This window comes from Mobula hypostoma, chromosome 9 (assembly GCF_963921235.1).
Source record: "Mobula hypostoma chromosome 9, sMobHyp1.1, whole genome shotgun sequence".
NCBI lineage: Eukaryota > Metazoa > Chordata > Chondrichthyes > Myliobatiformes > Myliobatidae > Mobula > Mobula hypostoma.
In genome coordinates, this window is record NC_086105.1 from 131,828,016 (window position 1) to 131,851,887 (window position 23,872).

Consider the following 23,872-nt stretch of genomic DNA (forward strand, 5'->3'; position numbering starts at 1 on the left):
GTGAGACTTGACATAGTTTATAGGACCACTTTGTCAAGCACCTCTGCTCCATCCACCAAAAGTAGTATTTCCCGGTGGCCAACTATTTCAATTCCAATCCCCATTCCCTCTTCTGCCACAATGAAGTTGGAGCAACACCTCATATTCTGTATATTCTGTTGAGGTAGCCTCCAACCTGATGGCATGAACATAGATTTCTCCAATCTCTGGTCATTTTTCCCTTCCCCCTTCTTCAATTCTGCACTCAGTCCTCTTACCTTTTCTCCTTACTTGCCCATCACAACCCCCTGATGCCCCTCCTCCTTCGCCTTCCATCATGGCCCACTCTCTTCTCCTATCAGATTCCACATTCTCCAGCCCTTTACCTTTTCCACCTATCACCTTCGAGTTACTTTCTTCATCCCCTCTCCCCCACCCATCTGGCTTCATCTATCACCTTCCAACTCATACTTCTTCCCCCCCCACCCCACAAACTTTCTTATGCTGGCATCTTCCCCCTTCCTTTCCAGTTCTGATGAAGGGTCTCAGCCTGAAATGTTGACTGTTTATTCACTTCCAAAGATACTGCCTGACCAGCTGAGTTTCTTCAGCATTTTGTGTGTTGCTCTGGATTTCCAGCATCTGTAGAATTTCTTGTGTTTATCTTTCAGAATCAGAATATCACTTATATATGTCATGAAGTTTGTTGTTTTGGGGCAGCAGTACAGTACAATACATAAAATATATAAATTACAGTAAGAAGTATTTTTTTTAAGTAGTTCAAATAGAGAGCAAAAATAGTGAGGTAATGTTCTTGAGTTGATTCACTGTCCATTCAGAAACCTGATGGTAGAGGGAAAGAATCTGTTCCTAAAATGTTGAATTTATGTCTTCAGGCTCCTGTATCTCCTCCCCGATGGTAGCAAGAGGACACTGATCAAAGTCTTTCCTCTTCATGTATTTGTCCAAATGCCTTTTAAAAGTTGTAATTGTACCCAACTCTACCACTTCCTCTGGCAGCTCATTCCACATTGCAGACCACACTCTGTCATGCTGGTAGATTTAGATATGGCAAGCTTGGGGGCCCAGCTGAGGGAAAATGTCAGCTATTACTTCAGAAAATTTCCATGCCGTCAGTCTATAACTTTGCATGCTTTTTAGCAGGTAGGGATTAAAGTCTACTAGGATCTACTTTGCATTTGGGCTGTGTTCAATGGCCCAAAATACTTTTATTTGCTTTCCAAATAAAAATGGTGAAGAAGAATTCACCATTTCAGGCCCAGTGAATGGATTCAGCTAAAGTAAAATTGTCACCTCAGTGGTCAAATTTTGATTCCAGGTAGGAGATACTTTTATGCTAATTCTAGTGTCAAATGATTCCTTTTCCAAAACTTGTTACCCTTGTTCTGCTCCTCTGCAGCAGAAGCCACGGAAGTACAACGTGGTCCCCCCTCACAGGAGCCAGCACTGCAGAAGACCAACCGGCAAAGGAATGCTCCACCACGCACGCATCAAACCAGCCAGCTGCAAGAAATGTTATTTATCTAAAGATAATGTAAAACAGATTGCATTCTATTGTTATCCATACTTATTGTAAATGTATATTCAATGTAAATGCAATATCTACATATATTTTTTTGTGTGTTGAAGATACCATTCCTGAGATTGATTAGAGTCTTCTCCAAGAGACAGCAGGAATGTTGGGTCCAATGTCATCATCTTTTTTTAATGGGCTACCTTGCTGAATAGAAACTCATTTTTGAAAAGGTTCCCTAAAACAGGCATTAGGTCCTTCAACGCATTGAACATGATCAAAGCGTTAGGCTCTGCCCATCAAAATAAAGGATCAGCTGTGATCTTACTGAACAGCAGTGAAGGTTTAAAGGACTGCCTGGGGATCTGGCACAACAATGGGGGAAGTTAGCTACAAATGTGGTGAACAGCAGAGTAGACTTGAGGAGCTATATGTCCTACTGCTGTTCCTATTTTCCTGTGTTGGGGAAGGTCACAGGTAGCTGAGTGGGGTGGCCAATTAAATGGCAGCAAACCAGCTCGGAGTCCATCCTGTGGACTAAACATGGCTGCTCACCTAGTTTGTGTTTGATTTCTATGATGTAGAAAAACCACAATGTGAACACTAAATGCAATTAATATTTTGGTTGTTTTACTTTTCTGAAGGTACAGGCTGGCCTTTAATATTTGCTATTAGCAACACAGGCAGAGAAGTATAATTCTAGTTGCTGAATTAACTTATTTGTTCTCACATTTTCAAAGATTCCCTTTGTTCTTGCCCATTCAACCACATTTTTTTTTGCTATTGAAAACGTAAGTTATTTTCTTCCCTTTCCCAGTTCTGGTGAAAGGCCTTTGCCCTTAAACCTGTTTTTCTTCCCGCAGGTGCAATCTGACCTGCTGAGTTTTTTTTTCCAATATTTACTGCTTTACTTCAGATTTGTATCATTTGCAGTTTTATTTCCAGACCAAAAGATATCCTCAGTGGCCACTTTATTAGAAACCCCCTGCACCTAATAAACATGAGTATGTTTGTGGTCTTCTGCTGCTATAGCTCATTCCCTTCAAGGTTCAACATGTGCATTCAGAGAAGCTCTTCTGCACACCACTGTAGTAATGCATGGTTATTTGAGCTACTGTTGCCTTCCTGCCAGCTTGAACCAGTCTGCCCATTCTCCTCTGACCTCTCTCGTTAACAAGGTGTTTTCACCCACAACTGCAACTCACTTAGTTTTTTTTTTTGGATCATTCTCTGTAAACTTGAGACCGGTGTGCATGAAAATCCCAGTTTCTGAGATACTCAAACCACCCTGTCTGGCACCAACAAGCATTCCATGGTCAAAGATCACATTTCTTCCCCATACTGATGTTCCTTCTGAACGACTGAACCTCTTGACCATAGCTGCATGCTTTCATGCATTGAGTGCGGCCACGCGATTTGCTGATCAGACATCTGCATTAACGAGCGGGTGTCCCTAATAACGCGGCCACTGAGTGTAGTTCTGCCACGTCTAAAGTGCATTTCACCCTCGAGTTTGATATCATATTGCTTGTACTGTGCCACACCAGCCCCTACACTCCGAGTGCATGTTTAAGGTCAAAGACCTGCTGTAAAGAGCAGCAAGCCCCCCAACATTAAGTCAGATCGTATCCCCGATTCAGACATACACATTTACTGCAAAACAGTGTAAACCAAAACACTGTGGCTGCAGTTGCAACATTTGCTGTGAGAAATAGAATTTCACCTTTTTTTTTTACTACAAAAGCTCTCCAGCCTTATATTCTGGTCAATTGACTGCACAGAAAAATCAGTGGGGAAAACAACAGGCAGTTGATATGAAAACAACGGGAATTCTACAGATGCTGGAAATTCAAGCAACACACATCAAAGTTGCTGGTCCTGACGAAGGGTCTCGGCCTGAAACGTCGACTGCACCTCTTCCTAGAGATGCTGCCTGGCCTGCTGCGTTCACCAGCAACTTTGATGTGTGTTGCTTGGCAGTTGATATGATATTGCCTGTTTTGCGCTACTACAGTGCCTATTCAAAGGATACACCCCCTTGGAAGTTTTCATGTTTTATTGTTTTACAACATTGAATCACAATGGATTTAATTTGTTTTTTTTACACTGATCAACAGAAAACAACTTTTGTGTCAAGGTGAAAACAGATCTCTACAAAGAGGTCTAAATTAATTACAAATATAAAACACAAAACAATTGATTGCATAAGTATTCACCCGTTCAAGTCAGTACTTAGTAGATGCACTTTTGGCAGCAATTACAGCTTTGAATCTATATGGATAGCATTTGATCAGCTTTGCATATCTGGACACTGCAATTTTTCCCCATTCTTCTTTATAAAACTGCTCAAGCTCTGTCAGGTTGCATGGGGATCGCGAGTGAACAGCCCCTTTCAAGTCCCGGCAAATTCAAGTCCCGCCAAATTCTCAATTGGATTGAGGTATGGACTCTAATGTGGTCACTCCAGGACATTAACTTTGTAGTTTTTTTAAGCCATTCCTGTATAACTTTGGCTTTACACTTGGGGTCATTGTCTTGCTGGAAGACAAATCTTCTCCCAAGTCACAGTTCTCTTGCAGACTGCATCAGATTTTCCCCCACGATTTCCCTGTATTTTGTTGCATTCATTTTACCCTCTACCTTCACAAGCCTTCCAGGGCCTGCAGCAGTGAAGCATCCCCACAGCATGATGCAATCACCACCATGCTTCACAGTAGGGATAGTGTGTTTTTGATGATGTACAGTGTTTGGCTTATGCCAAACATAACGCTTAGTCTGATGGTCATAAAACTCAGTTTTGGTTTCATCACACCATAGAAGCTGCTTCCAACTGACTTCAGTCTCACACATGCCTTCCGGCAAACTGTAACTAAGATTTTTTTTTTCAACCATGGCTTTCTCTTTGCCCCTCTCCCATAAAGCTGTGACTGGTGAAGCACCCAGGCAACAGTTGTTGTATGCGCAGTCTCTCCCATCTCAGTCACTGAAGCTTGTAACTCCTCCAAAGTTGTCATAGGTCTCTTGGTGGCATCCCTCACTAGTCCCCTTCTTGCATGGTCACTCAGTTTTTGAGGTCGGCCTGCTCCAGGCAGATTTACAGCTGTGCCATATTCTTTCCATTTCTTGATGATTGACTTAACTGTATATCCAAGGGATATTCACTGCCTTGGAGATTTTCTTGTATCCATCTCTTGACCCGTGCTATTCAATAACCTTTTCACGAAGTTGACTGAAGTGTTCTTTTGTCTTCGTGGTGTAGTTTTTGCCAGGATACTGACTCACCAGCAGTTGGACCTTCCAGATACTGGGTTATTTTTACTACAATCAATTGAAACTTCTTGACTGCACACAGGTGGTCTCCATTTAACTAATTATATGACTTCTAAAACCAATTGGCTGAACTAGTGATGATTTAGTGTGTTATATTAAAGGGGGTGAATACTTTTGCAATTTTGTGTTTTATATTTGTAATTAATTTAGATCACTTTGTAGAGATCTGTTTTCACTTTGCCACAAAAGTCATCTTCTGTTGATCAGTGCCAAAAAAGCCAAATTAAATCCATTGTGATTCAATGTTGTAAAAACAATAAAACGTGAAAACTTCTAAGGGGGTGTAAATACTTTATAGGCACTGTATCTGCAATAAATTTGCACAAAGCCTCACATCCCTTTTGAAAAGCCATCAACTACAGCTCTACAGTGGACTGAATACATCATTAGACTCCCATAAAATTCACCACAATGCAGATAAGGTCATCAACTAAGTAAAATCAACATTGTAAAGCAAAGTCCTGATGAAGGGTCTCGGCCTGAAACGTCGACTGCGCCTCTTCCTATAGATGCTGCTTGGCCTGCTGCGTTCACCAGCAACTTTGATGTGTGTTGCTTGTAAAGCAAAGCCTCTGGTTTTAAGACCAACTATAAAAATAATTTACTATTCCGGGACAAGGTACAGAAGAATCTAAGCTAAGGATAACTAAGGCATCTACTGAGACTAGATGTAAAGATAAGTATTCTATTTGAGATTAGTCATCTATCAGGATGTTATGAGACTCTATCAACATCAATTAACAAACCTAACTATGTCTATACAAGAGCGCTTCTTCAAATGTTCTAGCATCCCTCTTAACATTTTATTTAAATTGTGCTGAAGAGCAAATGCTGGTGTAGAACAAATTTTCTAGTGATGGGATCGGATCCCCTTCATATTAAAATGGGCGAGTATGCCAGATGGATTAGTTTCACATAAAACTATTTAATTGCAGAGTTTAGCCTTGAAATGTTAAAAGTTCCATCAAGGGTTAAAACCAATGATGCATCAAATATGGTTTAGAATTCTACTGACATATCCTGTATGTAATTTGACTGTACTAGAGGTCCAGGAACTGGTATTAACACCAATGCTAAGCATTAAACAACTGCTGCTTTTAATAAATTATGTATAAATAAGTGCTTCTATTTTTTACAATGTACACAATGTACAATATTTCTAGTTGACATCAGCGTAAGAATTTTTTTTTAAATCCAAAGGACAATTCCTCAGCTCTCAAAGAACCATGTGTAGCTTTAGTGCATTAATTAAAATGAGGAAAATCAAAAATAAATTTTTAAAAAACTTCAGTGAATTTTTGGAAGCCACTCATACATTTTAAATCCTATTTTGCCCGGTGGTGCATGCGCTACAGGCCCATACCTAAATCCTAGTTATACACTCTGTGGCCACTTTATTAGGTACACATGCTTATTAATGCATTAGAGCATCTCTGTACACATAACATGTCAAACCGTGAAGTGGATGGGCTACAGCAGCAAACCACAGCAGGTTCCACTCTGTACCTAATAAAGTCATCGCTGAGTTTACGTTCAGAATGAGTTCCCAGAAAACTCATATTGGACCAATAGTCCATCCATTCTCCCTTTCATACTGGAGATGAACATTTTAAGTAAGTCATCGACTTCCTAAAAATCCGAAAGTGGAAAGATTTCATGTGCATGATCACAGAGGGCTTGGTGAGCTTTCATATCATAATCAATTGCAATTACCTGAATCAGTTCGGTATTACTTTATATATGTTTTGTCCAACAGCAAAAGCCCAGGTTGATTAAAGATGTATGTTAAGACCTTTTGCCATCCAGAGCAAGAAGGCAAGTTGGATCACTTCAAATTCACCACAGCATCCACACTAGGGACGTGCTTGCAATGGGGTTCATTGTAACTCACCACAAATGCTGTTTGTCCAGTTCTTGATGCCCAGTTTTTCAAGAAGTACCCATTCTACACCCTGTTAAAGCAGATCAATATTTAACTTGCAGCTGGAAGTAAAATTTTGTTCCACCATCACTGCAGGACAGTTCATCATATCGTAAAGTTACAACATTCAGAGTGTTTGATTTCAATTGGTGTGGATGTGTCAAGTTTTTTGGCAAAAGCATATAGTCTTCCTCCTTGCACCAGATACACCTTCCGTGTAACCTCATCATAAGCTACATCCTTCCAGAGCTTAAACAATTAAGATTTCTTACTGATGGCTAAGTTCACATTTTCAAGTTTTGAAGATCTGCACTTAAGTTCTACCTTGGCAGTCCAAAACACCCAAATCAAGACAGGATTGCAGTAAGTTAAAAACACAAGTATGCTGAGTAACATTAAAAATGCCAGGATTTCTCTCCAATTCACTCAACTTTGGAGAAATGGGCAATGCAAAACAAAATTAATTGGCACATGTCCATTTAAAAGCCCTTGATTACAGTAATAGCTGCATGGCCCAAAAGTGAGGAAATGAAACTCAAGAAGCCCATATTAATGACATCAAGCAACTCAATTCCTTTAATTAAATGTCAGCTATGGCTCAGATCCATACTCTCACTTCCACACTAGAAGTTTTGCAAGTTCAAGATTCAATCTGCCAGACATAAACTCCAGAAAGAAATGGAGATTTCTATTTTAATGCAGTACGGAGGTGCTGACTTGTGCATAAGATGCTAAACTGAGGTTTTGTGCATTCCTTCATTTTAACAGATCCCAAGGACTTGGCCAATATCCATCTCCTGCTTTATGTTCTTGGCAGTGGGCATCATTAGCAAGGCTAGTATTTATTGTTCATCCCAGATGATCATTGTGATTACAATAAAACCAGAAAATACTGTAAACATACAAGATCCATGAAAAGTAAAAGTGAAAATTTCAGTTTGAAAACCTTTATGCTGTCATCATTATCATGAGTTAACTTGAACGTCTGAAGTCAATGTATTGAAGGTACTCTCCATGCATCTGTGCACTGGGACTAAAATGACAATGGTTTAAAATAAATCATTATCTATAAAGTACTTTTGTACATTGAGGTCAAGAAACTCACACTATAAATAAATAAATGCAGTCTTTCTAATGTAGTTCCTGGACAACAGACTTTTTTTTGTAAATTGCTGTTGTATTGTAATTGTAGAGTATGTGGGAATATTGAAAAGTTCAAAGTACATTTATTATTAAAGTATGTCTAAATTATACAACCTTGAGATTCATCTGTTTACAAGCAGCCACAAAGCAAGAAACCCAACAGAAAACAGATTTTAAAAAAAGACCAACACCCAATCAGAGGAGAGAAAAAAACACAAATCATGCAAACAATAAAAGCGAGCAAAAGCATTCCGAAGCAAATTGAGTTCCTAAACCCAAATATCAGATTAGCCAGAGTAGGCTTTTAGCCTCGGTTTTAGTTCAACCTATAGTGGGGCAAATTGATGCAAGGTTTACAGGCACAAAGCTCGTAGCCTCAGCGCTGAGGAGAACGGAATAAAACGTCACAGAGCAGAAGCATTGGGTCGTCCCCTGCACTTGGACCCAGGCCCCACCCAGCAGTACGCTCTGGGCTGCTTCCGCCCCATACTTGAACTTTCCAAACCATAAGACCATAAGATATAGGAGCAGAATTAGGCCATTTGGCCCATCATGTCTGCTCTGCCATTTCATCTTGCCTTCTCCCCGTATCCCTTCGTGCCCTGACCAATCAAGAATCTATCAACCTCTGCCTTAAATACTGCATACATAAAGACTTGGCCTTCATAGCTGCCTGTGGCAACAGATTCCACAGATTCACCACTCTCTGGCTAAAGAAATTCCTCCTCATCTCCATTCTAAAAGGATGCACTTTATCCTGAGGCTGTGTCCTCTGGTCCTAGACTCTCCCACCATAGGAAATATCCTCTCCACATCCACTCTATCAAGGCCTTTCACCATTCAATAGGTTTCAATTAGGTCACCCCTCATTCTTCCGAATTCCAGTGAATACAAGCCCAGAGGCATCAGACACTCTTCATATGACAAGCAGTTCGATCCTGGAATCATTTTTGTGAATCTCCTTTGAACCCTCTCCAGTTTCAGCATATCCTTTCTAAGATAATGGATCCAACCCTGCTCACAATACAAATAAGACCTCACCAGTGCTTTATAAAGTTTCAACATTACATCCTTGCTTTTATATTCTAGTTCTCTGGAAATGAATGCTAAGATTGCATTTGGCTTCCTCACCACAGACTCAATCTGCAAATTAACCTCCAGGGAATCCTGCACGATGACTCCCGAGTCGTTTTGCACGTCAGTTTTTTGTAATTTCTCTCCATTTAGAAATTAGTCAATTCTTTCATTTCTTCTACAAAAATGCACGGCAATACATTTTCTGATACCGTATTCCATCTGCCATTTCTTTGCCCATTCTCCTATTCTAAGTCCTTCTGTAGCCACTCTACGTCCTCAAAACTAGCTGCCCCTCCACCTATCGTCATATCATCTACAAACTTTTCAACAAAGTCATTAATTCCATCATCCAAATCATTGACATATAATGTAAAAAGAATCAGTCTCAACACAGACCCCTGTGGAACCCCACTAGTCACCGGCAGCCAGCCATAAAAGGCTACCTTTATTCCCACGCTTTGTCTCCTGCCAATCAGCCACTGCTTTATCCACGCTAGGATATTTTCTGTAATACCGTGGGCTCGTAGCTCGTTAAGCAGCCTCGTGTGTGGTTTCCAGTCTTCTGCCTCGCTCCCTTCTTGAAAATTGGAGTGGCATTTGCAATTTTCTAGTCTTCCAGAGCCATTGTAGTGATTCTTGAAGGATCATTACTAATGCCTCCATGACCTCTTCAACCACATTTTTCAGAACTGGGATGTACACCATCTGGTCCAGGTGACTTATCTACCTTAAAACCTTTCAGTTTCCCAAGAACCTTCTCTCTAGTTATGGTAACTTCGTACATTTAATGACCCGCAACACTAGGAACTTCCACCATACTGCTAGTGTCTTCCACAGTGCACACTGATGCAAAATACTTATTCAATTCATCCACCATTTCGTGGTCCCCCATTACTACCTCCAACTCAATCAATCAATCTTAGATCGATCAAACCTCACTCCCAGTTTACGTGGACGGGATCTGAAACAACTCTGCTTCAACTTTTCTCAACTCCGCTAAGTCTAACATCCACTCCAAAATTCCAACAGCTCTACTTCTTTCCAAATTCTCCTGGACCATGTCTCAACCTCACTCCAAGTCCATCTCGCACCCACACGTCTCAACCTTCAGATCAGCCTCACCTTCACTTGCCTCTACATTGCTTGCGGTGATTATTTACTATAACTTTCCATATAAAAACTGTTATTATGAGAGTCGAACTTCTTGCTTTGAAAACCACCAGTAAGCTGCCACGCTCATTCAGTAGCGCCATCTACTGATTAACTGAGCAAGTAAAGACTCGTGGAGCTAATATGTAAAAACCTTGTACATGCTGGGGTTTCTGATAACTGAGACAGGATCTGTGGTCTCGTAATTATACAAGGAGGTAATGCAAAACTAAATTTGAATAAAAATATCTCTTTAGTGAAGTAGAATTCCATTAAAAGATCAGCTTTATTTGTCCAAAGTTCAAAGTACATTTATTATCAAAGTATGTATACTTTATACAACCTTGACTTTCATCTCCTTACAGTCAGCCATGAAACAAGAAACCCCAGTAGAAACCATTAAAAACAGAAGATGGTCGAAGACCCAACGTGCAGAGAGGGAAAAAAAACCAAACAGTGCAAACAATAAAGCAAGAAAACAGCATTCAGAACTGAAGCTAACAGTACCAGACATCACTACAGCCGATTCAGAAGGCCTCAAGTCCAGCATCGAGTCCATCAAACCCCACGAAGCAGTGAGCCAAACTGACCCATCTCTCACCTCCAACCCTGACACCGCGACCATTTCAATATGGCCCAGTGCCTAAATTGTCCAAACCTTGAGTTGTTCCTCACCCTCAGGCTCATTCATCCTGATAAGGCCAGTACCCAAACTTTCCAATTCGCCCTGGCTCTTAAATCAATCAAACCTCAAATCCCTCTCACCTCAGCTCCACCTCAATGGTCCAATTTAAAAACAGAGAATGTATAGATTATACAACCTGAAATTCTTAATCTTTACAGGCATCCACAACACAGAAAAAAACCCAAAGAATTACAGAAATGTCTGAACCCCCAAAGCCCCCTCACTCCTCCTATGCACAACCAGTAGCAAAAGCATCAGTCCTCCCCCAACCCCCACTTGCCTCACCAAAAACATCAACCATCTCCCCCCACCATACACACAACAGCAAAGCCGTCAGAGACCTTGATCTAGAGTCCATCAGAAAACTACAGTCATAACCCAACACTTTGGTATCTCAGACAGACTCTCTCATGAGAAAGGGAGAGAGAGGCCGCTCCTGCAACAAATACCGAATTACCCAATCTTTCCACAATTTGGCTCCACTGCAGCAAATTGTCTTCAAGTCCACTCCAGCAACTCCAGCCCAGATTTACCCCAGCAAGACTCCAGTTGTCTACAATGTAGTAGGAATGTGTGTGAATGATCTGAGTAAGGGAGATCATGGTAAACAATTATGAGATGCTGACCTGAGTGGAGGAAAGAAGTCTCCTGGGGTCTTCAGTGCTGTGACCACCAAGAGCCAATGAAAACCAAGTAGACCACACATTGTTTGAGTGGCCAAGGATTAAGGATTGGAGAATAAAGCCAAGCACATGGAAGAAAGATTTACCCAAACATTCAAAATAAATACAGATTCAAGCAACATTACTTTTGCCCCAGAGGTTTTGAAAGACCAAGAGCTGTCAGCTACTTGTCAGTTCCAGTTTGTTATGAAGGATAGAATATTGCATTTAATAAACAGTTGTCCTTTTGCATTAAATACTGCTGTTCATTTTAACTTGTCCAAGAATGAGTCCAGTCTTACACTGATTTCTCTTATGTATGAACTGTACAGTTTTATTTAAACCACTAAATACTTTAAACCACCTGGTCTGAAGATAAAAATGGTAATTCAGATTTTGGAAAAAAAATAAAGGCAAAGTTAAGGCTGCCTAAGTAATATTACATAAATGACATTATTAACATTATCTTTCATGCAATGGACGTAAAATAAATTACCCGAATTCATGCTGGTTTCCTGGAAACTCACAGCACTGAGGCCGCAACTTCTAACCAACGCAGTCATGAGTGAGTTGATGGTTGCTGTTCCCCTTCCAGACAGTTCTAGAAAAATTGCTCTGAAAATTATACATATTACACATAAAAGAAACACCAAAGAATATTTTGCAGTAGTAATTCTGTCCCAGGAATCCAAGGCATCATAACAATATGTTCAAGCTGTCCCTTTGCTTCTCATTTCATTATACAAGTTCCCAATTGTAACTCTCCCCATGGTTCACAATAATAGCTTTCTTGTTATTTATTAATATGCAACTTGATATTAATATGCAACTGGACATATACCCAACGTTAACAAACTTCAAGATCTTCACAGGAGGATATCAAGCCAAGAGATTTTATGTTTTTCAACTCCTATTCATGGCACGATTGCGTCCAAACATTTTCGAAGAATTCATGTCTTTACTCTGCTTCCAAGGTGATCACATTCCCTGGCATCTCAAGTTGATAAGAAATCAAGCAGGAGGCAGTGTTTTGCATCAGCTTATGGCATATATTGCTGGAGGTCTTCCACTTCAAGTCTCCACATGCTCCTATGCAGAGGATTACCAGAGAGATCAGTCACCTTGACAGCACGTACAACAGGTTCAGGTCTGCAGGACTGCACCACGCCCATCACCATCACATATTTTCCTGCAAGGAAGTATTTCAGTAGTAAAGGTTCTCACAGTCTCAAAATAGGCAATTAAATACAAACACCACAGAAAAATTAAAACAAAGACAACACGTTAGGCATCACCTGCGTGGAGTGAAAATGTTATAGCTTCAGGTTGTTGGTCTTTCAACAGAATTTGCATTTAATAATTTAAAATCAATATATCCTGGAAACAACTAGCAAGTGTTAATTATGTTCCAAATGGCATTACATGATGTACATAAGTTGAGAAACCTTTTGTGAATAAACTTTCAAATGACTTAATGTGAGGAAGTGAAGTAATATTCCTGCCCTTATTATATCCATTTTTTAATCCACAATGAGCATAGTGAAACATATGTTTGATGATATGTCACACATAAAACAGCTCAATAGTGTGAAACTACTCCAGATCATTAAAGAGATTGCAAATCCATCTCAGTGACTTTAGTGACCTATTTCTGCCTTCATTGTCTGCTGTAGTTCTGAAAACAATGATTCTTATAAGTACTAAATGTACACTATGTCAGTGACACTCAGCTACAGGAGTGCAGAATTTTACTGTGTAGTCCTCACCATCGCAGTTAGCACAACGCTACTACAGCTTGGGGGTTTGGAGTTCAATTCTGCCATCACCTGTAAGGAGTCTGTATGTTATTCCTGTGAGATGCAAGGGTTTTGCATTTTCTCCGGCTGTTCTGGTTTCCTCCCACAGTCCTAATATGTACCGGTTAATAGGTCATTGTAAATTGTCCCATGATTAGGTGAAGGTTAAATTGGGGGCTGCTGGGCAGCACAGCTCAAAGGACGAGAATGGCCTATTCAGTACTGTATCTCAATAACTATAGTACTGTGCAAAAGTCTTAGGCATGTGTAAAACAAACCCAGTAAAGCAAAAAAGCTTTCAAAAATAATGAAATGAAAAATTAATAAATATCAAAAAATTACAATAAAGAGGTAAGCAGTAAAGGAAACTAAATCAAATCAATACTTGGTGTGACCACCCTTTGCCTTTCAAACCACATCAATTCTCTTAGGTACACTGTCGTGTAGCTTTATAAGAAAATCAACTGGTAGGTTGTTCCAAGCATCTTGGAGAACTTGACACAATTCTTCTGCAGACTTTGGCTGTCTTGCTTACTTCTGTCTCTTCAGGTAATCCCAGATAGCCTTGATGATATTGAGATCAGGGCTCTGTGGAGGCCATACCATCTGTGGCAGCACTCCTTGTTCTTATTTTCCCTGAAGATAATTCTCTCTGACCTTAGCCATGTGTTTGGAGTCATTTTCCTGCTGTAGAATGAAATTGGGACTGATCAGACATCTCCCTGATGGTACTGCCTGATGGTTGAGAATCTGCTTGTACTTCTCGCCATTGAGGATTTCATTAATTATGACCAGATCACTGACTCCATTTGCAGAAATGTAGTCCCAAACCTGCAGGGATCCTCCACCATTCCTGAATATTGGCTGTAGTCTTCCATATGGCACTCTCCTGTTCTTCTACAGGCAAACTGTCTGTTAGTTGAGCCAAAAATGCCAAATTTTGGCTCACGAGTCCAGAGCGCTTGCTGCCATTGTTCAGCACCCCAGTCCTTGTGTTTTTGTGTGTTGGTGAGTCTCTTGGCTTTGTTCCCTCTTCTGAGGAATGGCTTTTCGGCAGCAACTCTTCCATGAAGACTACTTCAGACAAGACTTCCGTAGACTGTGGAAGGTTCTGATTCAGAAGGGACGTCAGTTTGATGTATCTCTCGTTTGCTGCATTTGGTTTCCAAGCCCGACCACTGAGTTTCTGGCCCTCACCGTTTCTTTGTGCTTCTTCAGAAGAACATGGACAGCACATCTTGAAACTCCTGTCTATTGCGAATTTTCTGCTTGAGAGAGACTTTGCTGATGCAGTTATGACCACCTTGTGTCTTGTTGCTATGTTCACTCTTGCCATGGTGTAAGAATTGATGATTTGAAGGTTAAACTGCCACATCTGCCACAACCTCATCTTTTGGTTTGATTGTCCTTCACCTAGTTTTATTCCTTCTACACCCGTTTCAGTTAATCAGTTTAGTTCATTCAACTAATGTCATTGATCATTAGCACCTGTGGGTTATCTTTGTTTAATCATGCACTGAGCTATACATCCGTAAAGTAATCAAATTTTTATTTGAAAAGTGGTCTATTACTTAAATGCTACTTTCTTTAATGAAATAGAAAAAAATTCTCTGCAACATTTAATTTTTTGAAAACTGGAAATCTGAAGTTTGCTTTTTTCTATTGACACTCTGATGCCGAAGACAAAAAATAAACATCTAAAACATCTAAAATTCTAGGGTGCCTTAGACTTTTACACAGTACTGTATATAAGATTATGAGGGGAATAGATAGAAATATATACAGGATTATAAGGGGAATAAATAGGGTAAATCATAAGACTCATTTTCCCTTGGTAGGGGTATCTTAAACATTAGGCATAGGTATGAAGTGAGAGGTGTAAGGTTCCGAGGGAAGCTGAAGGATTCTCCCTCACCCCCAGCACATATACATATATACATACACACACACGCACACAAAGAATGGTTGAAATCTGGAACACACAGCTTGACGGGTGAAGGCAAGTACTCTCACAACATTCACAAAGCATGTAAACAAGTACTTAAATTATAAAACACAAGAATTTGTGCAGATGCCAAAATCCAGAGCAACACAAAATACTGAAGGTACTCAGGTCAGGCAACATCTATAGAGGGAAGTAAAGAGTCGCCGTCACTTAAATCATCAAGCCATTGAAAGCTACAAAACAAATGTAGGAAAATGGGACTCATATCGAAAAGTATTGTACAACTGTTGGCATGAATTAGCTGCTCAGAAGGATCTGTTGTATGAGTCTACGACTGTGCTTTGAAAGTGCTGGCTGGCAGAAGTGCCTTGGCACATTCCCAGCTCATGAAACATCGTGTTCAAAGCTAGCCTCATCTGTCGATCTGTGACCAAGGCAATGACTTTGCAACGTTAAATTACTTACCAAATAGTACACATGAAATATTATGAAATAGCACAATTCAGTAACATGCTGGAACAAATCAGAGTGAAACAGTTAAAAAAAAATGCTCCCTTTCACTGTGCAGGTAGAGTTAGAGACAGCATCATACTTATTAAGGTATTACCAAGCTATTAGCACATGAGAACACAACTAAGGTAATAGGAAGGTATAGGAATGGCATTATGGGTGAAAAGAGAGACTTGCTCGTCTCCCCTATATGAAGATTCCAGTCATGGTGAAATTCACAGGCTGAGATGGTGTTCAAGCAGACTCCAGAATACAGCAGGGTTCCAACTCCTGAAAACCCAAGCAGTTTGCCAGTTGGAAATACAGCCACCCAGCAATACAAGTAAAAAAAAACATCGGCCAACCAAGTGAAACTATTTTTTCTGCTAGATTTACAATACAATGGCAAACTGTAATGTAGATAGATTGGAGAAGGGACATTTATCACCTTATTATGAGTCTCCAGCACACTAAAACCGACATGTGGGTCTATCAAACAAGAGACCCACAGTAGATGCAACAAAACTGACAAACCAAAATCCCCAAGGATATATAAAGCATTATTCTTCAGTTAAAACAACAAGTCCTAGATACCTTGATGGAAGAGGAGGTGAAGACTTCCTTGAAGGCAGAAATCAAGAAACAAAGTCATGAAAACTGATTCCGCTACATGAAGAAGAGTGAATCACACTCTGATGTCACTCGATTACATACTTCCTGTACCTGATACAGTGGTCACTGAGTGCATGTTTGGTCTTCTGTTGTTGTAGCTCATCCACTTTAAGGTTCAATGTGTTGTGTGTTCAGAGGTGCTCTTCTGGACATCACTGTTGTAACACATGGTTATCTGAGTTAGTGTCACCTTTTTGTCAACTTGAACCAGTCTGGCTCTCTAATTAGCAAGGCATTTGAACTGTTGCTCTCTGGAAGTTTTTTTCTGTTTATTACATCATATTCTGTAAACTCCAAAGACTGTTTTGCATGAAAATCCCAGGAGATCTGCAGTTCTTGAGATACATACACTACCCAATCATTCAACAATCATTCCACAGTTAAAGACACTTAGATCACATTTCTTCCCCATTCTGATTTTGGGTCTGAACAACTGAACCTCTTGACCATATCTGCATGTTTTTATGCATTTAGTTGCTGCCATGTGATTAGTTGATTAGATATTTGCATTAACGAGCAGATGCATACATGTACTAATAAAATGGCCAATCAGTGTAAACATAGTACAAGGAACTAGTGCAGACAGAGGGCCATATTCTTACTAATCAAAACATTTGCATACTTGGCAAGCTCCAATGACTATCATAATGGATCAAAACAGCATATCTGGAACAGAATCAATAAAACCAGAACATCTTCACATATTTAAATTTTGCTCAATCATCAAGGTAAAACTGCATCCAAGATTTATCAGATGAATCTATACTGTAGGAGAAAGGCTCTGGTGCTTTCTCAGCATATAGATGTCCCCCACTTTTCAAACGTTTGCTTTACGAAACCTCACTGTTACGAAAGACCTACATTAGTTCCCTGTTTTCGCTAATAGAAGGTGTTTTCACTGTTATGAAAAAAGGCAGCGCGCACCCCGAGCAGCCGCTCTCCCCCGGATTCGGAACGGCATTCTCGCCGGCATTGCTTAAACACGTGCCTGTGAGCAGCCATTAGCAAGGCGAGTTCTAAGGTATCGGAAAAGCCTAAAAGAGCTCGTAAGGGTGTTACACTTAGCGGAAAACTAGACAATATTAAGTGTTTTGATCGTAGTGAACGAAGTAATGACAAAGTGAGTTTGGCTTGTGGAAGTTGACGAAGATGATGCTGAAGAGGTTTTGCATCCCATGACCAAGAACTGATAGATGAAGAGCTGATGCAATTGGAAGAGGAAAGGATAACAAACAAAACCGAATGTAGTAGCAAACATGAAGTCGTCCAGGAACTGAACGTGAAGCAACTGCGTGAGATTTTCGCTGCAATGATAAAGTACGACTTTAATTTTGAAAGGGTACATCAGTTTAGGGCATATTTGCAGGATAGTTTGAGTGCTTACAAAGAACTGTATGATCTAAAAATGCGCAAGGCTAAGCAATCAAGCAAGCCTTCCACATTAGCCACAGCAGACGACGAACCTCGACCTTCGACATCGAGGCAGGGAGACACAGAAGAAGATGGCCTGCCTGCCCTGATGGAAACAGACAACGAGATGACACCCCAGTGTTGCACCACCCCAACCCCCGGGCCGCAGACAGATACTGATCCGCGAAGACTGCAGCGGTAGCCAGGACGCACCCAGCACATCTTTAAGAAAAAAAGCTGAAATAAACAAGCTAATTAATTAGGTGCCGTCCGGCACGTAAATGTCGGCCCAGATCAGAGGCAATTGCTGATTAATTAGCTTGTTTATTTCGGCTTTCTTCTTAAAGATGTGCTGAGTGCGTCCCGGCCACCGATGTACCCCGCATGCTTCGCGGATCGGTATCGGTTCGCTGCCCAGAGGGTGGGGACCACTGCACCACCCCAACCTCCAACGACTCAGCCTAACACACCATCATCAGTGTGCTCGATGTCTTCACGATTCCCGTAAGTGATACTACACTGTACATACATTATTTCTACTTTATATAGGCTGTGTATTTTTATGTGTTATTTGGTATGATTTGGCAGCTTCATAGCTTAAAGGTTACCGGAGAGTGTTTTCACCGATGGCGCTTGCGCCGTGTTTCCGCCGAGAGCGCTTGCGTGAGATTTATGCTACGGAGAACAGTGCAGCAATGATTGTGGAAAAGTATTTCTACTTCATATAGGCTGTGTATTCATCATATCATTCTTGCTTTTACTATATGTTACTGTTATTTTAGGCTTTATGTGTTATTTGGCATGATTTGGTAGGTTATTTTTGGGTCTGTGAACGCTCACAAATTTTTCCCATATAGATTAACGGTAACTGCTTCTTCGCTTTACGACATTCCAGCTTACGAACCGTTTCTTAGGAACGCTCTACCTTCGGATGGCGGAGGAAACTTGTATATGACAAATACTCTTCTCGGGCTTCAGGCCAGGTACAGGTATTAATTATAACCGACATTTCGATGACAAACTCTGCCATCTTCTTCAGGGAAGAAATCATCCCTGAAGTCATTCAGGGAAGAAGATGGCAGAGTTTGCCATTAAACTGTTGGTTATAATCAATACCTGTACCTGGCTTGAAGCCCAAGAACCATTTATTCATATAGTGTAGAATGTTGAAGAATGACAGAGGGCGAGTTATTCAAAGAGCAACCTCTAAATATCCTCTAGATCTTTTAGCCCAAAATAATGTCAAACCAATACAAGTTGCACAGAGCTGCTAAAAAGATATGAGCATCAAATTTACTAAGTGATGATGATGTTACAGATGGAAGACAGTTCCATCGTTAGAGCACCATTAGAATACTTGAAGGCATGTGAAACAGGGTCACCTGAAATCGTGGCAGGTGACAATGGTAGTTCAACTGTAAAATGCTGGACATAGCTGAGGAACCATTAAAAGGCCCACCAGAGACAGAGTGAAGTGGAGATGTTTTGCTGTTGTCTTAATGGGTAATAAACCAAGTTTAATGTTCAAGTATGTTATTTGAGGGTGATTTATCATTCAGGAGTGTAATACCATGGAATTTTGTAACCCAAAGCTTAACACACCATTCTTTAACCAAAGAAGTATTGAACCAGAATCTACAGTGACCCCACTGAGCGAGTCCCAACCTTAACATTAAAGCATCCCTTCAACATTTTCACCAGGTAATTTGGACATATAGAATAGGCAAGTGCTTTTTGCTCACTGCATCTTTCCATCTTATCTTCCCAAGTAAAACCCAGATCAAGGGCTTTGCTGAACCATTTAGAATATAACCCAAAAATGCATAAAATTGTCATGTTACCTCTCAAATGATGTGGAATAGTGGCCATAGTTTAGAAGGTGGCAGATTTTCTGGCACTGCTTTATCTTTTCAGATGTGACATGGGAGCAATGATCCTTCTACCACTTCTTGAAAATTCTGGATCTCAAATTCATCAACAAATGACCATTTAATATTTTAACTTGGAACGGAAAATACCAAGCAGCACAGAGAAATTTAAACGCAAACAACAGGAATTCTGCAGATGCTGGAAATTCAAGCAACATACATCAAAGTTGCTGGTGAACGCAGCAGGCCAGGCAGCATCTATAGGAAGAGGCGCAGTCGACGTTTCAGGCCGAGACCCTTCGTCAGGACTAGCTGAAGGAAGAGTGAGTAAGGGATTTGAAAGCTGGAGGGGGAGGGGGAGATGCAAAATGATAGGAGAAGACAGGAGGGGGAGGGATGGAGCCGAGAGCTGGACAGGTGATAGGCAGAAGGGGATACGAGAGGATCATGGGACAGGAGGTCCGGGAAGAAAGACGGGGGGGGGGGTGACCCAGAGGATGGGCAAGAGGTATATTCAGAGGGACAGAGGGAGAAAAAGGAGAGTGAGAGAAAGAATGTGTGCATTAAAAAGAGTAACAGATGGGGTACGAGGGGGAGGTGGGGCCTAGCGGAAATTAGAGAAGTCAATGTTCATGCCATCAGGTTGGAGGCTACCCAGACGGAATATAAGGTGTTGTTCCTCCAACCTGAGTGTGGCTTCATCTTTACAGTAGAGGAGGCCGTGGATAGACATGTCAGAATGGGAATGGGATGTGGAATTAAAATGTGTGGCCACTGGGAGATCCTGCTTTCTCTGGCGGACAGAGCGTAGATGTTCAGCAAAGCGGTCTCCCAGTCTGCGTCGGGTCTCACCAATATATAAAAGGCCACATCGGGAGCACCGGACGCAGTATATCACCCCAGTCGACTCACAGGTGAAGTGATGCCTCACCTGGAAGGACTGTTTGGGGCCCTGAATGGTGGTAAGGGAGGAAGTGTAAGGGCATGTGTAGCACTTGTTCCGCTTACACGGATAAGTGCCAGGAGGGAGATCAGTGGGGAGGGATGGGGGGGACGAATGGACAAGGGAGTTGTGTAGGGAGCGATCCCTGCGGAATGCAGAGAGAGGCGGGGAGGGAAAGATATGCTTAGTGGTGGGATCCCGTTGGAGGTGGCAAGCAGCGCCAATGCAGTCGTCGATGTAGCGAAGGAAAAGTGGGGGACAGATACCAGAATAGGCACGGAACATAGATTGTTCCACAAACCCAACAAAAAGGCAGGCATAGCTAGGACCCATACGGGTGCCCATAGCTACACCTTTAGTTTGGAGGAAATGGGAGGAGCAAAAGGAGAAATTATTAAGAGTAAGGACTAATTCTGCTAGACGGAGCAGAGTGGTGGTAGAGGGGAACTGATTAGGTCTGGAATCCAAAAAGAAGCGTAGAGCTTTGAGACCTTCCTGATGGGGGATGGAAGTATATAAGGACTGGACATCCAAGGTGAAAATAAAGCGGTGGGGGCCAGGGAACTTAAAATCATCGAAAAGTTTAAGAGCGTGAGAAGTGTCACGAACATAGGTCGGAAGGGATTGAACAAGGGGTGATAAAACAGTGTCGAGGTATGCAGAAACGAGTTCGGTGGGGCAGGAGCAAGCTGAGACAATAGGTCGGCCAGGACAGGCAGGTTTGTGGATCTTGGGTAGGAGGTAGAAACGGGAAGTGCGGGGTGTGGGAACTATAAGGTTGGTAGCAGTGGATGGGAGATCCCCTGAGCGGATAAAGTCGTTGATAGTGTGGGAGACAATGGCCTGGTGCTCCTTAGTGGGGTCACGATCGAGGGGTAAATAAGAGGAGGTATCCGCGAGTTGTCGCTGTGCCTCGGCAAGGTAGAGGTCAGTACGCCAGACTACAACAGCACCCCCCTTATCAGCGGGTTTAATAATAAGGTTAGGATTAGTGCGGAGGGAGCGGAGAGCAGAGCGTTCTGAAGGAGTGAGGTTGGAATGGGGACAAGGTGCGGTGAAGTTGAGACGGTTGATGTCCCGTCGGCAGTTGGCAATAAAGAGATCCAGAGCAGGCAGAAGACCAGAGCGGGGTGTCCATGAAGAAGAGGAGGGATGAAGACGGGAGAAGGGGTCATCAGTGGGGGTGGAAGAGTCCTTGCCGAAGAAGTAGGCTCGGAGACGGAGACGGCGGAAGAAAAGTTCCGCATCATGGCGAACACGGAACTCGCTGAGGTGTGGGCGAAGGGGGACAAACGTGAGGCCCTTACTGAGAACAGAGCGTTCTGCCTCCGACAGTTGAAGGTCGGAGGGGATGGTAAAGACCCGGCACGGATGAGAGCTGGGATCAGAGGGGGGAGGGGGGAGGCTGGGGGTGTCAGTGGAGAGGGCAGGTTGGGGTGAGAGGAAGATGGAGCCTCTGAGGGCCCAGGAGCTGACGGTGGGATCTGAGGAAGACGGGGCTGCGGAGTGGTGGTGGGGGAAGGGGAGACGGGAGTCACAACAGCAGCACATAAAGACCCGGCCTGGAGTTCAAGGCTGGAGTCGCAGTTGGTGGTTGCGCGATCGCTTTGAATGTCTCCATGGTCGTTGCTGGAGTCCGGGTTTTGAATATGTCCTGAGGTGTTGGAGCCACCGAGACCAACGGCAAGGGCCGCAACCGAAAGTCCATGCCTGCTAGCGTCGGGGCCGGCAGGCTCTGCAGTCCGTAGATGTAAGATCTTGCGATCTTTGCCTAACATGACAAAGTCAAAGAAACGGCGATTGCAGGCGTGGATCCGACGGAGGATGAAATAGCGGGTAGGACCATTACAGATGGCGAAGAAAGTGTCCCGAAGGTGTGGAAGGGTCTGGGATAGGGACACCAAGTACCTCCTCATGGCGGAGAGCGTCGCCTTCAGAGCTTGACGGGAGAAGCGGCGAGAGGCAGAGTCAATGAAATGTGAGTACCTGGGATCCTCAGAAGGTCCAAATTGAGAGGCTTGGAAACGAATCCTAAAGCCAACTGGAGTAAGTTGGCGACGGAGGCACGTTCCAAGAAAGGATACATGGCAGTGATAGCGAGTTTGAGTCAAAGTCTGGTCGAAAAGTTGAAGAGCCGAAGAAATCACAGATGGGGAGCAGTGAGAGATGGTTTCACTGAACTCCCGTCGAAGAGAGGATCTAAACTTCTTCGGTGTAGGCATCACCGGAAGAGGCTTCGCAGTAGTGAATTTAAACGCAAACAACAGGAATTCTGCAGATGCTGGAAATTCAAGCAACATACATCAAAGTTGCTGGTGAACGCAGCAGGCCAGGCAGCATCTATAGGAAGAGGCGCAGTCGACGTTTCAGGCCGAGACCCTTCGTCAGGACTAACTGAAGGAAGAGTGAGTAAGGGATTTGAAAGCTGGAGGGGGAGGGGGAGATGCAAAATGATAGGAGAAGACAGGAGGGGGAGGGATGGAGCCGAGAGCTGGACAGGTGATAGGCAGAAGGGGATACGAGAGGATCATGGGACAGGAGGTCCGGGAAGAAAGACGGGGGGGGGTGACCCAGAGGATGGGCAAGAGGTATATTCAGAGGGACAGAGGGAGAAAAAGGAGAGTGAGAGAAAGAATGTGTGCATTAAAAAGAGTAACAGATGGGGTACGAGGGGGAGGTGGGGCCTAGCGGAAGTTAGAGAAGTCAATGTTCATGCCATCAGGTTGGAGGCTACCCAGACGGAATATAAGGTGTTGTTCCTCCAACCTGAGTGTGGCTTCATCTTTACAGTAGAGGAGGCCGTGGATAGACATGTCAGAATGGGAATGGGATGTGGAATTAAAATGTGTGGCCACTGGGAGATCCTGCTTTCTCTGGCGGACAGAGCGTAGATGTTCAGCAAAGCGGTCTCCCAGTCTGCGTCGGGTCTCACCAATATATAAAAGGCCACATCGGGAGCACCGGACGCAGACGGATGTGGCCTTTTATATATTGGTGAGACCCGACGCAGACTGGGAGACCGCTTTGCTGAACATCTACGCTCTGTCCGCCAGAGAAAGCAGGATCTCCCAGTGGCCACACATTTTAATTCCACATCCCATTCCCATTCTGACATGTCTATCCACGGCCTCCTCTACTGTAAAGATGAAGCCACACTCAGGTTGGAGGAACAACACCTTATATTCCGTCTGGGTAGCCTCCAACCTGATGGCATGAACATTGACTTCTCTAACTTCCGCTAGGCCCCACCTCCCCCTCGTACCCCATCT

The 23,872-nt window shown here is 42.6% G+C and overlaps 2 protein-coding genes across 4 annotated transcripts in view; one reads left to right on the forward strand and one right to left on the reverse strand.

Moving 5' to 3' along the window:
* si:dkeyp-72e1.9 (syntaxin-binding protein 4) overlaps positions 1 to 1,705 on the forward strand; it is a 132,316-nt gene extending 130,611 nt beyond the window's left edge. The window contains exon 21 of the mRNA XM_063059192.1: positions 1,400 to 1,705. Within this exon, the coding sequence (XP_062915262.1) occupies positions 1,400 to 1,527 (128 nt within the window). The 3' untranslated portion in view covers positions 1,528 to 1,705. The remainder of the gene's footprint in view (positions 1 to 1,399) is intronic.
* Positions 1 to 23,872, reverse strand: part of rmi2 (RecQ mediated genome instability 2) — a 58,550-nt gene that overhangs the window by 8,719 nt on the left and 25,959 nt on the right. The window contains exons 2-3 of one of the 3 annotated variants that reach the window (XR_010019335.1): positions 11,977 to 12,669; positions 6,650 to 6,795 (exon numbers count right to left, since the gene is read on the reverse strand). Coding sequence is in view for 1 of the 3 variants with exons in the window: in XM_063059191.1 (XP_062915261.1) it covers positions 12,521 to 12,669 (149 nt within the window). In the remaining 2 variants the exon portion in view is untranslated. Of the gene's footprint in view, positions 1 to 6,649; positions 6,796 to 11,101; positions 12,670 to 23,872 lie in introns of those variants that run through there. The other 2 variants (XR_010019334.1, XM_063059191.1) reach the window with 2 other exon arrangements.